At 33.6% G+C, this 11444-nt stretch overlaps 1 protein-coding gene across 1 annotated transcript; it reads left to right on the plus strand.

Annotated features, from left to right (window-relative positions):
- Positions 1-7728: 7728 nt before the first annotated feature.
- Positions 7729-9285, plus strand: LOC18604736 (transcription factor MYB16-like). Its single transcript, XM_007037347.3, has 3 exons — positions 7729-7885; positions 8015-8144; positions 8248-9285. Exons 1-3 carry the CDS (start codon positions 7753-7755, stop codon positions 9098-9100), a joined length of 1116 nt encoding a protein of 371 aa, XP_007037409.3. The 5' UTR covers positions 7729-7752; the 3' UTR covers positions 9101-9285.
- Positions 9286-11444: the final 2159 nt, after the last annotated feature.

An 11444-nucleotide genomic window follows, 5' to 3' on the forward strand; every position in this document is an offset into this window, starting at 1 on the left:
AAGTACAATTAAAGATAAATATTGACAAGTGAATTGCCTTTCCGCACAATTTGAACTATATTAAATTAAGAATGATGTATAAGTGTGAATCTTTGAATGTGTAATTAACAGAAAGAGGGAGAAGATTGGAATTGTATAAGTGCAAGATAAACATGAAGTATGTGGGGATAATTGAAAGTGTTAATTTTCCCCCGACGTTGAGAATACTTGCAAGAATGAATATGGCGTGTTTATGATGCTATAAGCTACTTAATATGGTATAAGGATGAAATGAATGAATGAATACTGAGAAGTGTAACAAGGAACAAAGTAATAAGAGGGTGATTAGGTATACATAAATGTAACATGTGATCAAAATTAGTCTGATTAAGAAGGAGTTATGGTTCAAGTTAATAATGGAGATAAAGGTGTGCACGACATCGAAACAATAAGCGATAATGATAATAGAGGGTATTTCCAATTTGATTCTAAAAGACGATACTAGACATAAATGGAGTATTCTAATCAAATTAAAGGTAAACGAGATGGATAAATTAAAATTCCTTATAAAGGAATAAATGAATAGGATTCCATAATGGGATTAATGAATCAACGTTGACTTGAATTCGGGGACGAATTCTATTTAAGTGGGGGAGATTGTAACACCCCATATAAAGGAAGGAAAGGTAAGGGCATGTTGAAGGCAAAAATAAAAGAAGGGGAAGAATGACATGGGGGTTGGCCACATGGAACAAAGGAAAAAAGGAAAGAAAAAAAATGGTTATGAGGGAGGAATAAAAAAATGGCTGATCAAAGAAGAAACTAAAGAAGAAGAAAGGAATAAAAAAAAGAGAAGAGTTGAAAAAGAGAAAGAGTAGGCTATGAGGGAGTGAAGAAAAAAAATCATTCAGCCATAAAACTGAGAAGAGAAAAAAAGAAGAAAGGAAAAGGAGGGAAAGAGAAAGAGAGAATGAAGATCGGTTGGAGGAGAAGGAAAATAGAGGGAGAAGGTTGGCCGAAGGAGAGAGAAAGAGAGAGGGAAGGTCGACTGGCTGGAAAAAGAAAGAGAAGGAAGGAAAAAAAAGGAAAAAGGGAGAGAAGAAAGGTACGACGCTAGTGGGAAAAAGAAGAAGAAAGAAGAAAAAAAAAGAGAAGAAAGAAGAAGAAGAAAAAAAGAAGGTGTTGCAGACCAAGAAAGAGAGAGAAAAAAAAGAAAAAAAAGAAAAGAGAAATGAAAAAAAAATAAAAAATAGTGCGCATAGCCCAATAAGGAAAAGTGGACAGAGCCCATGAGAAGGGCCCAATATCAACTAGAAAGAAGGCCCAATGGCAACAAGGAAGGGTAAGCCCAAAAGAGAAGAATGGTGGAGACTTGGGCTTATGCTAACCAAGCCGAAATAGGAAGCGCTAAAGTAAAGATAGTGCATTATAGTGGCGTGTAGGAGGAAGTGATTGTTAGCTTTAAAATTATTCTAGTTTTAATTATGACAAAATGATCAAATTTGCTTGAGCATTATTTGAGTAATTCTTGATAACTTCTTGAAATGATTTAACTCCCATACACTTGTTCTTACATTGACATAAGCTTGACTTTTGAAGTTATTGAACTATATCTATAAACTTGTATGACTTAGATGTATAAGTGCTTATGATTCTCATTCATTAAAGTTTGATTTAAAGATTAAAGAAAAAACTTGATGCACTTATTAAGGAGGAGTTTTGAATATCTTGTTTAATGATGAAAAAAAAAGAGAGAAGGAATACTAAATCAAATAGAGTTAAATAGGTCTTCATGTTTAATTTATGTGTGTGATGCTCAGTTTTGGTTTTGTTGAATATTATGTAAAAAAAAGTAAATGCATTGACTAAGGGGGAGAACCTCATTATGCATAAAGATTTGAAGCATTCATATTGAACATAGACATTGCATTCTTAAACTTGGAGTGTTTTGTGATCATAAAAAATAAGAGATAGAGAATGTTGACTCTATATGTTTTTTATGATAGCAAAATATTCTCATTCATTGATATCTAATATCTCTACTTGAGTGTGTAAGACAAAAATGGTATGCTAAAAATAAATAATCATTCATAGGCACATATCAAAAATTATATGAATAAGGGAGCTACAATTGATCAACAAAACATAAGCCTCTTAGTTGGATAATGAAGGGTATTAGTCAGCTAAAATTCATATTAGAAGTTGGCGAGCTCAAGAGCATTGAAAAACAGAGAATATTTAGTCGACTAAGAGCCTACTGCTAGAGATCTGGACTTCAAGATAGAAACAACTTAATTGACTAAGAAGGAAATTAGTCGACTAAGAGCTCACTGTCAAAAACTGGGTTCAAAAGACAAAGACAGCTTAGTTGACTAAAAGAGCAGTTAGTCGACTAAAATCATTCTGTCAGAAAATTTGAATTGAGTACTAAAAGATAAAATAATAGCTAGAAACAGCTAGTTTTTGTCTCCAACGGCCAAAATTGATTTTGAAAGTATTTAAAGCCTCTTTAACAGTCAAAAACAAGAGAGAGAAACCATCCATAGTGATTTTGAGCTTAGAAAACCAAAAACCTTCTCTTCACACTTGAATTTCACTCTCATCCTTTGAAAAAGTGTTTGAGCTTAGCTTTATACATCTTAGATCACCTAAGTGATCAATTGTACTTCATCTTTTCTTCATTTCTTGATTACTTAGAGTGTGCAAGGCACTCTAAGGGATTTATTCAAGCTTGGATTGCTTGATTGAGTGTATAGGTTCTAACTTAGCCTTAAAAAGTTAGTTGTTGGGTTTTGGTTGATCCCGTGAAAAACCATTGTTGTAGGTTGTGGTTGAGCCTTTGAAAAATCACTTTGGGTTTTGGTTGAGCTCGTGAAAAACCATTGTGAAAGGTTGTTGTTGAGCTTTTGAAATACCACTTTGGGTTTTGGTTGAGCCCGTGAAAAACCATTGTGAAGGGTTGTGGTTGAGCCTTTGAAAAACCATTTTGGATTTTAGTTGATCCCGGTAAAAACTATTGTGAAAGGTTTTGGCTAAGCCTGGTAAAAGTCATTGTAAAGCTTGGTGAAAACTATATCCCGATAAATATCTTATATATGTTACATTTGATAGTTGACGAAATTGTGGAAAGTATGAGTTGGTAGAAAGCCCTAGGTTGTTTGTGAGTGCAATCAAGGATTTTAAATTCATTTTTTTATACTATATATAAGTATATATCTACAAGATTTTAATTATGGGGAAACAAACCTTTCAATGGCTTTCGCTTCAAAATCATACCTTGCAAGCTTGTGTGATGTTTGGCCCAATGGTCATTATTTTATTCATGGGATTTGAAAAAAAAAATTATAAAAAAAAATAAATTTATTGATTTCACTTAACATGTTGATTTGATGGATATGCCATGCTTTGAAATAAATTATGCATAATATTCAATTTATGATTATATTGCTTTCGATCTATCATGCTTTGCAAATGCATTAAATTGCAATGATTTTCATTTTAACGTGATTGAGATACTCTGGGTAAGACCTGCTACCACATCAGGTTAAGTGTGGTTTTTGTGCACAAAGTAGTGATTGTTGATTATCGATATTTGATTGTAAAGGGGGACCTGAAGCCCCAATTCATATTGGGTGGCGTTGGCAGTTCCAACGAGTAGGTAAAGGGGACCTGAAATCTTGATTTATATATGGTGGCATGGGCAGTTCCCACGAGTAGGTAAAGGGGGACTTGAAACCCCAATTTATATATGGTGGCATGAGCAGTTCCCACGAGTAGGTGATGATGTCTGAGAGAGTAAGCCTAAGGGCTATATTAAACCTACCCAAGGATGATGCTCACTTGTAGATTTTTTTATTACACAATGCATGGCATTTACACTTGAAATTTATTATTGAATGGCAAGTGAAATTTACGTATTCATTGGTGATCAGTGATTTCGTATTTTTATGTTTGAGTCTCTTCATTCTACACTTGCCATTGGATTTACTGTTGACTGGATATCAAAGTTGAAAGATTTTCTAGTACCTTAAATACAACCATTTTCATATATTGTTACTTGTAATTCATTATTTTTAAGACTGCAAGGTATAAAAGCAAAAATCTCTCAGTTTAATGGAGTGTGTTTTTTACACTTACTCTTAGATTTATAAACATTCCATCTTTGTGTTAGTTTCCCCTCATCGCCTACTCACGAGGTCGATGATGATCACTGAGTCTATGAGACTCACACCTCTCTTATTTTCCCTTTTGCAGACAGGGATTGGCTTAGCTTGTAATCATCGGTACGTGCGATCTACTGTAGATAGGTAAAGGCATCTTATAGCATTTTATCCCGAGTCGCTCCGCTGTTAGAGATCGAGTTGTAGCTCTTTGTTCATTAAGTTGTAAACGTATATTGATGTTAATATAAGTAAATAATTGGAGATTGTGGATTTGAATGTGTAAACTTGTGATTAAATGATTTAAAGCTTGAATCAATTATTATGTTTATGGTTCAAGTTACAATATAAAAGTATTGTTTTAAGTATTAATATGGAATGGTGATGATATGTAGTGAACTAATGGATATTTTGAGAAAGGCTTGTTTGGGACTTGACGGGTCTTTCTCGAAGATCTCAGATGCCAGTAGCGACCGGGGAGGGGTCGTTACATTATTCCTCTATCTTTAGCCCCCAACAAAAGGTGACTGGCTCCATCTATGAAGCTAACAGTCCATGGGCATGATACAACAGTAAGAACATCAAGCAGGACGCATGCATTCAAATAATTAATGTCCTTTTCTTATATGCTATAATTTCTGCTCAGAGCTAATAGCAATAAATAATCTTACCAAAATTTTGCACAAAAGGAAACGCAAAAGTGATGATCACGTAGCAATGCAGATGTCATTTAATGAGACGCGAGTCCTTTGTTAAACTGCATTCTGTTTGTTTTAAAAAATAGCATAAAAACTTGAGGCATTGGTTGATAATTATATGTGGATGAAAGTTGATATACTAAAAAGTTTTACAGTCTCTATGACTTAATTTGTCTGCTCTTGGTTTACACCTATTCAAAGTATTGTCTTGAGATGCAAAGAAGAAATTAAGAAATGAATTGTCGGTAACTAGGCTAACTTGGTAAAATTTTATTACTACAGTATAATTAAATTCATTTCTGTAAAATTTTACAAGAGAGCAAAACTTTTGGTTAGGATTTCTTCGTGTTTTTTTCTCAAGGGAAGGATTATAACTGCATCAATCGTAGTCCAACTGCAACAAATTAATAAAAAAAAAAAAGATGAATAGTCTATCCCACGATTCAATGAGTCTGCGAAAGAACAAGGAAAGGATTGTTCTTTTTCTGTTGTGATTAATGCAAGATCATTGACTACAGATGAGCCCAACGGCTGCCTTGAATTATCTTCAAGCCGCTATTACACTCCGGCTAAAACATCATGTCCCGTGCAACTTTTCCTTTAAAGCCATCAATTGCTTGTGAGCTTCCACTCTATAATATATAAAGCGTACATTTCACATAGCCTCTTATCACGTAATATTTTAAGATTTTATTTTTCAAATAAAAACTTTACACTTTATTATTATTCTATGAGATAACAGTCTTAAATTTTCACAAAAAAAATAATAAAATTTTTATAAATTTCACTTAAAAGATAATAATGCCAGTCTTATTTGTTGAATTTGAATCATTGGTCTTAAATTTTCGAATCCTTCTCCAAGGAGAGATAAATAAAATTGAACCTACTATTTTCCAAAAAAGAAAAATTAAACCTACTAAAACTTCTAAAAGAGAGAATCAATTTAAAACTGAAAAAAAATAAAAAATAAAAACAAGCAGAGATTTTCTTGCTATAGAAAATATAAAGAATAACAAAGATCAAGTCCAAAGTCAATTCCTTCAAAACCTGCAAGGGGGGATGCCATACCAGCTTCGCCCCTAGACCAACTTATTGCTGCAACCCTTCAATTTACAAAATTCAGTTTCTCCATAACCTTGCAAAAGAGGATACAAACCATGTTTAGCCCTTGGCTCATTTTCTTGCGGTTGTTTTCATTAAAATCATACGAAGATTAATTGTATGGAATCTTCAATGGAATTGGAACCTCTTTTTCAGCTTCCATCGCTTTCCGAAAGATGATCATGCCACAAACATTTCACCACAACCCAGAACCACTTTCACAGCAACTCCACTGTCGTGTACTCATGAAGAATTGCATTACTAGTCTTAAATTATTAAGTTTTACGTATCATGTAGTAAACCACGGTGTTGAAATCCTTTCTTAGGATTACTGGTGCTTTGATTGTTCTTGTTTTCCATCAAGGTTTTTTTTGTATCGATTCTCTCTCTAGAAGTTTCAATAAGCTCAATCTTTTTCCTCTCTCTTTAGAGAAGAACTTGAGAATTTACTGTTCAAATTCAAGAGCTATGATTTTTAAGTATAAAGGTTTTATTGTCTTTTAATAAATTTTTTTTGGAATAACTCAAATAATATTCATATTTATCGGAAGATGTATACATCATCAAATGGCATCCTCATCCTTTTCAACTGCTGCAAGAACAAAAGGTGCAGCATCAAAAGGCCATTAGTACTCGAACACTAGAACAAAAATATGGAAGTTGAATAGAGGTAAGTACAACCTCCTCCCAACAACACCGGGAATCAAAATGAAACTTATAAGGTTCTTATTGTCTTTTTTGATGAAAATTTAACACTGTTATGAGATAATAGTAAATGACAAGGTTTTATTTGAAAAAGGAATAGCAAAGTATTATGTGTCATATACAAATTAAAAATTTATGTAGAGTTTATCTTAATATAAAATAGATATATTTATTCTCCATTCAAATAATTAAGTTTTGTAATTATAAAAAGTAAAAATAAATGACAACCAAAAACAAGAATAAATACAAAATTTATATGGCTCGGTTGATGGAATTAAATTTATCAAAGAGGTGACAACAATGATTCACCATGAGAAAGAAAGGGCAATATGGCAGTCTTTTCGGAATCTCTAAAAGTCTAACCTAGTTACATCCAAAACTCATCAAAATACTCTACTATTTTATTAGTATATAAAAATCATAAAATATAATAACTTTACATTGGTTAAGCTTGAAAATAAAAAATAAACAATAAATTCAAAACATACGTCAACTGTCTTCACGCTTAAATTTAGCCAAACCAACACAAACAATCATCATACTACCATCTCTACCATTTTGCAGCTTAGGGCCTACCAAGTTTTGCAAACTCTAATTAAGTCGAAGCAATGCTTGAATTTATTCATAGGTTGGAACAACTATACCATCCGGTATAGACTAGCCAAACATACCATAAATCCATCTTTACGCAGTTGATAAATTAGTTCTATGCGGGAGTATAAGCAAATTATTCGTGACCAGTTTAAGCAGAGGATCGATCCAGCTGGACTTGTCAAGGCAAATTAAAGGGAAACTTTAAAGTACACTAGAAAATGGGACCCCAAAGTAAATGTATGGTTTGGCATTCCTGTATGTTCAAACTGCCATTCAGAAATTTGATATTAAAATTGAAAAAACAATCCCTTCTGAAAAAGGAGGGGTATTTTTGTAATACCCAATGAAACAATTTAATGCCATGTGTCTTCTTGTCTCCATAAATAGTGCAACTTACACACCATGTTACCATCTTCAGGCAAGTGGTCAACGTCTCACCATTGCTTAAACATTTATTTTTCTGCGTTTTAGCCAATTACAGACCAATACCCTTTATTCGCCTTCTTTTGCATCAAATGGGAAGGTCTCCTTGCTGCGACGCAACCGGCTTGAAGCGAGGCCCGTGGACACCGGAAGAGGACCAAAAGCTCATGGCTTACATTCAAAAACATGGCCATGGAAGTTGGCGTTCCTTACCAGAGAAAGCTGGTGAAGTTTCTCATCCTTTCTTCTTAGTCCTTTAGAAAAAATTTAAGTCTCCATTTATATATTAACCAAATATTCTTTAATTGCTAGTGATCTTATAAATGGCACGTTTGTTTTTGTTTGTATACATAGGTCTTCAAAGATGTGGGAAGAGCTGTAGACTGAGATGGATTAATTATCTCAGACCTGATATCAAGAGAGGAAAGTTCAGTTTAGATGAGCAAAAGACCATCATTCAACTTCATGCTCTTCTAGGCAACAGGTATTAAAGAAGCTTATGTTTCTCCAACACAAGCTATAATATTAGCTAACTTGAGCATTGCAAATTTGTTGTTAAATTGAGTATGTTTCCCAACTTGCTTTAGGTGGTCTGCAATTGCCTCCCATCTACCTAAGAGAACAGATAACGAAATCAAGAATTATTGGAACACACATATAAAGAAAAGATTAGCCATGATGGGGATCGATCCTGCTACTCATAAGCCAGTGGTTGCAGTTCTTGGCTCAGGAAATGGTGAGCCCAAGAAGCTGTCAAACCTTACGCACACGGCTCAATGGGAGAGTGCTCGACTTGAAGCTGAAGCTAGGCTGGTTAGAGAGTCATCAAAACTACGACAAAATTATCAGCACCCTGCAGCTGGCTTACCAGGCCCTCCCCCCACTCAGCGGGTCAACAAAATAGCTTCCAGACTTGGCTCCCCACGTTGCCTTGATATACTAAAAGCATGGCAAAGAGTACAACTCAAGTCAATAGTAATCGAAAATAACGGTGGCGATCATGGCAGCAATCTTCATTCTCCAACATCTACATTGAATTTGCAGAACATCCCTGCATCATCAACCAACTGCAATATTGCATCGTTTCATTCAAATGATGTAAATGAAGGGTTCGCCACATTCCAAGATATGGAGTTTGAGGCTGGACAGGCATGGAGCATGGGAGCTTGTTATGCAGGAAATGATGACTTGATCAAAGGGTTCTCAAATTTTCTTTCGAATAATTGGGAAAGTGATCATTTAGTTCGATATCCAAACACGGATAAGGATGGTAATAGTGGAAGCAGTGATGGAGTTAGTGAAAATGATGATGAGAACAAGAACTATTTGGATGATGTATTCAATCTAGTTGACTGTGGACTCAGATATACTGACAGCACGTTGCTACATAATAACATATGTATGGAGCATTTGGAGTTATTTATTCGGCCAATATGCTAGGAGACTCGTAGTTGTCTCATCTCCATGAAAATTAAAATCGGTTTCTCAAAAATGGCATTTTGGGTTTCTTGCTTTCTGCTGCTTCTTCTATTTCTTTCTTGTTGTGTAGTATTTTTATTGCCTCGTGTCCTATAAGAAGAGAATCTGAAATGAATCAAATTGGGGTTCTCTTTCAATTGTACCCATATATGGTGTGCCTCCAAATCTGAGTTAGGGGTACTCTCTCAACAATATTAATGGCACTTAAATTTGTTCAATACTATAACATGAAATCAAATGCAATTGTACTGCCTCATCTCAGAAAAAAAAAAAAGCAATCGTACTAAAAATCAAGTTAAAAAAAGAGAGAGAGAGAGAAAGATGAACTTTATTTTAATTTTCTTGTCTTATTCTGCAGTTTGCACATGATGCGGCCAATAGCTAGCAGTGGTGAGTCAAAAAGAAAAAAATTCATAATAAGGCACCTGATTAATCTTGTTAGTTTAATCACCTCTAACGTTAATTTTTTTTTTTTTTCTGAAAGGTATGTAGAATTTCATTAATGAACCTGTACAATTCAGACAAGGCAAACAAAAAGAGCCATTGCCCGTTAAGTATACCCTGTCAATACCCAGATTGAGCCTTATCACAGACAAGGATTAGCACGAGACAGCCCCCGTAATATACGCCTGTACAAAAACTGACGCATACAAGGCTATAAGAACAAGAGATATGCATTTACAGCAAAATAATCCAGCAAAAACACCATTCCCAAAAGCCTCAAAAACCAGCAATCGTTAACAACATTTCAACCATTCTTAACATGTGCATAATCACCAGGTACGTAAGCTTGAGTTCAACAACTTTACCTCAGGTTTAACCCATAGCCTCAAATTAAAACCAACAATCAAAAACAGCTTTTCAACCATTCTCAACATGTGCATATTCACCTGTGTTAGCTCTATAGCTTTCAAATTGAACCCATATTTTAAAATGACAAAGGAAAATGATCAAAATTTCTTCCAAGTACTGATAAATTGAGCCCAGACATCCCTTAGTACTTTCAAATGAGTTTGAAAAAAAAAAAACAATGAAGAAAGACTTTGAAAAATGCTTATTGATTCAAATCTAATCATACATTTTCATCATGTATTCATACATTTAGGCAATTATCGATAAAAATAAAAATCTATTGATACATTTTCTTGAGAAAAGTCAAAACTGGTAACATCAAACTCAATCTATCAATGCACCCTTAAAATGTATCAACAGAAATTTAAAAAAATGCTCATTGCCTCAAAACTATCGATACATTAGCAAATGTATCAATAGATTTTCTTTTCAAAATGATCAAACCCTTGCAGCCTAGCCAAAAGTATCAATACATTATCAAATGTATTGATAGATTTTCACAGAATACATTCTATCTAAATTCGACTGATACATTACAAAATGTATCGATAGATTTCCACTGGTTGTCAAAAATAAAATCAGCAATGTATTGATACATTCTTATATATATTGATACAATATGATAATTGGAGCCTTGGATTGAAGAGTTAAATAGCTATTTCAACATTAAATGCCCTCTCAACTGTCTCAAGAAGCTTCAACAACTAAAAACATAAGCTCTTACCACATTTATGAAAGTTGGAAGACTCCAAAACACAAATCCAATAGAAGAATTTAGCTACAACCATTCAATACTCTTTGTTCTCCTTTTCAAGCATTTAAGTCTACTATTGTATCATTTACTGAGCCTTCAATTCCAATTTTCTTTCTCACCAAATATTGTACTTAATTTGCTACTAAGCCTTTGAAAGGCATTATAGCTATACTCATCTCTTTTATTGTATACTTGTGAGTGGTTATACCTTAACCAATTGAAAATGTAGTGTTTGAATGGTTATACCTTAACCAAAGTAAAAGGTAGAGTGGTTGTACTTGATCCATAAAAGGCATAGTCAATACAAGAAAACTGAATTTTTCAGACAGAAAAAATTTTATTGGAAATTTACAACAGAATTCTTGCAAATATTTCTTTTGACTTTTTCCGACAGATTTCCAACAGAATAATTCCAATAGAAAAATTCTATTGAAAATTCGTCGAAAATTTTTTTGGTGCAAAAAAAATTTACTCCCATCAAACTTTTCGACAGATTTTTGTAGGAAACTTTCAATGAAAAATAATCTGTTGGAAATTTGCCAGAAAGTTTAAGGCGCCAAAAAAAATTTAAAAATTTAAAACTCGCTAAATTTTCCAATGAAATTTTTCGTTAGAAAAAGACATTACCAATGAAAATTTTCCAACAGAATATTCTATTGGAAAATTTCATTGGTATTACTATTTTTAAATTTTTTATTT

This window comes from Theobroma cacao, chromosome 3 (genome assembly GCF_053813885.1).
Source record: "Theobroma cacao isolate CCN51 chromosome 3, ASM5381388v1, whole genome shotgun sequence".
NCBI lineage: Eukaryota > Viridiplantae > Streptophyta > Magnoliopsida > Malvales > Malvaceae > Theobroma > Theobroma cacao.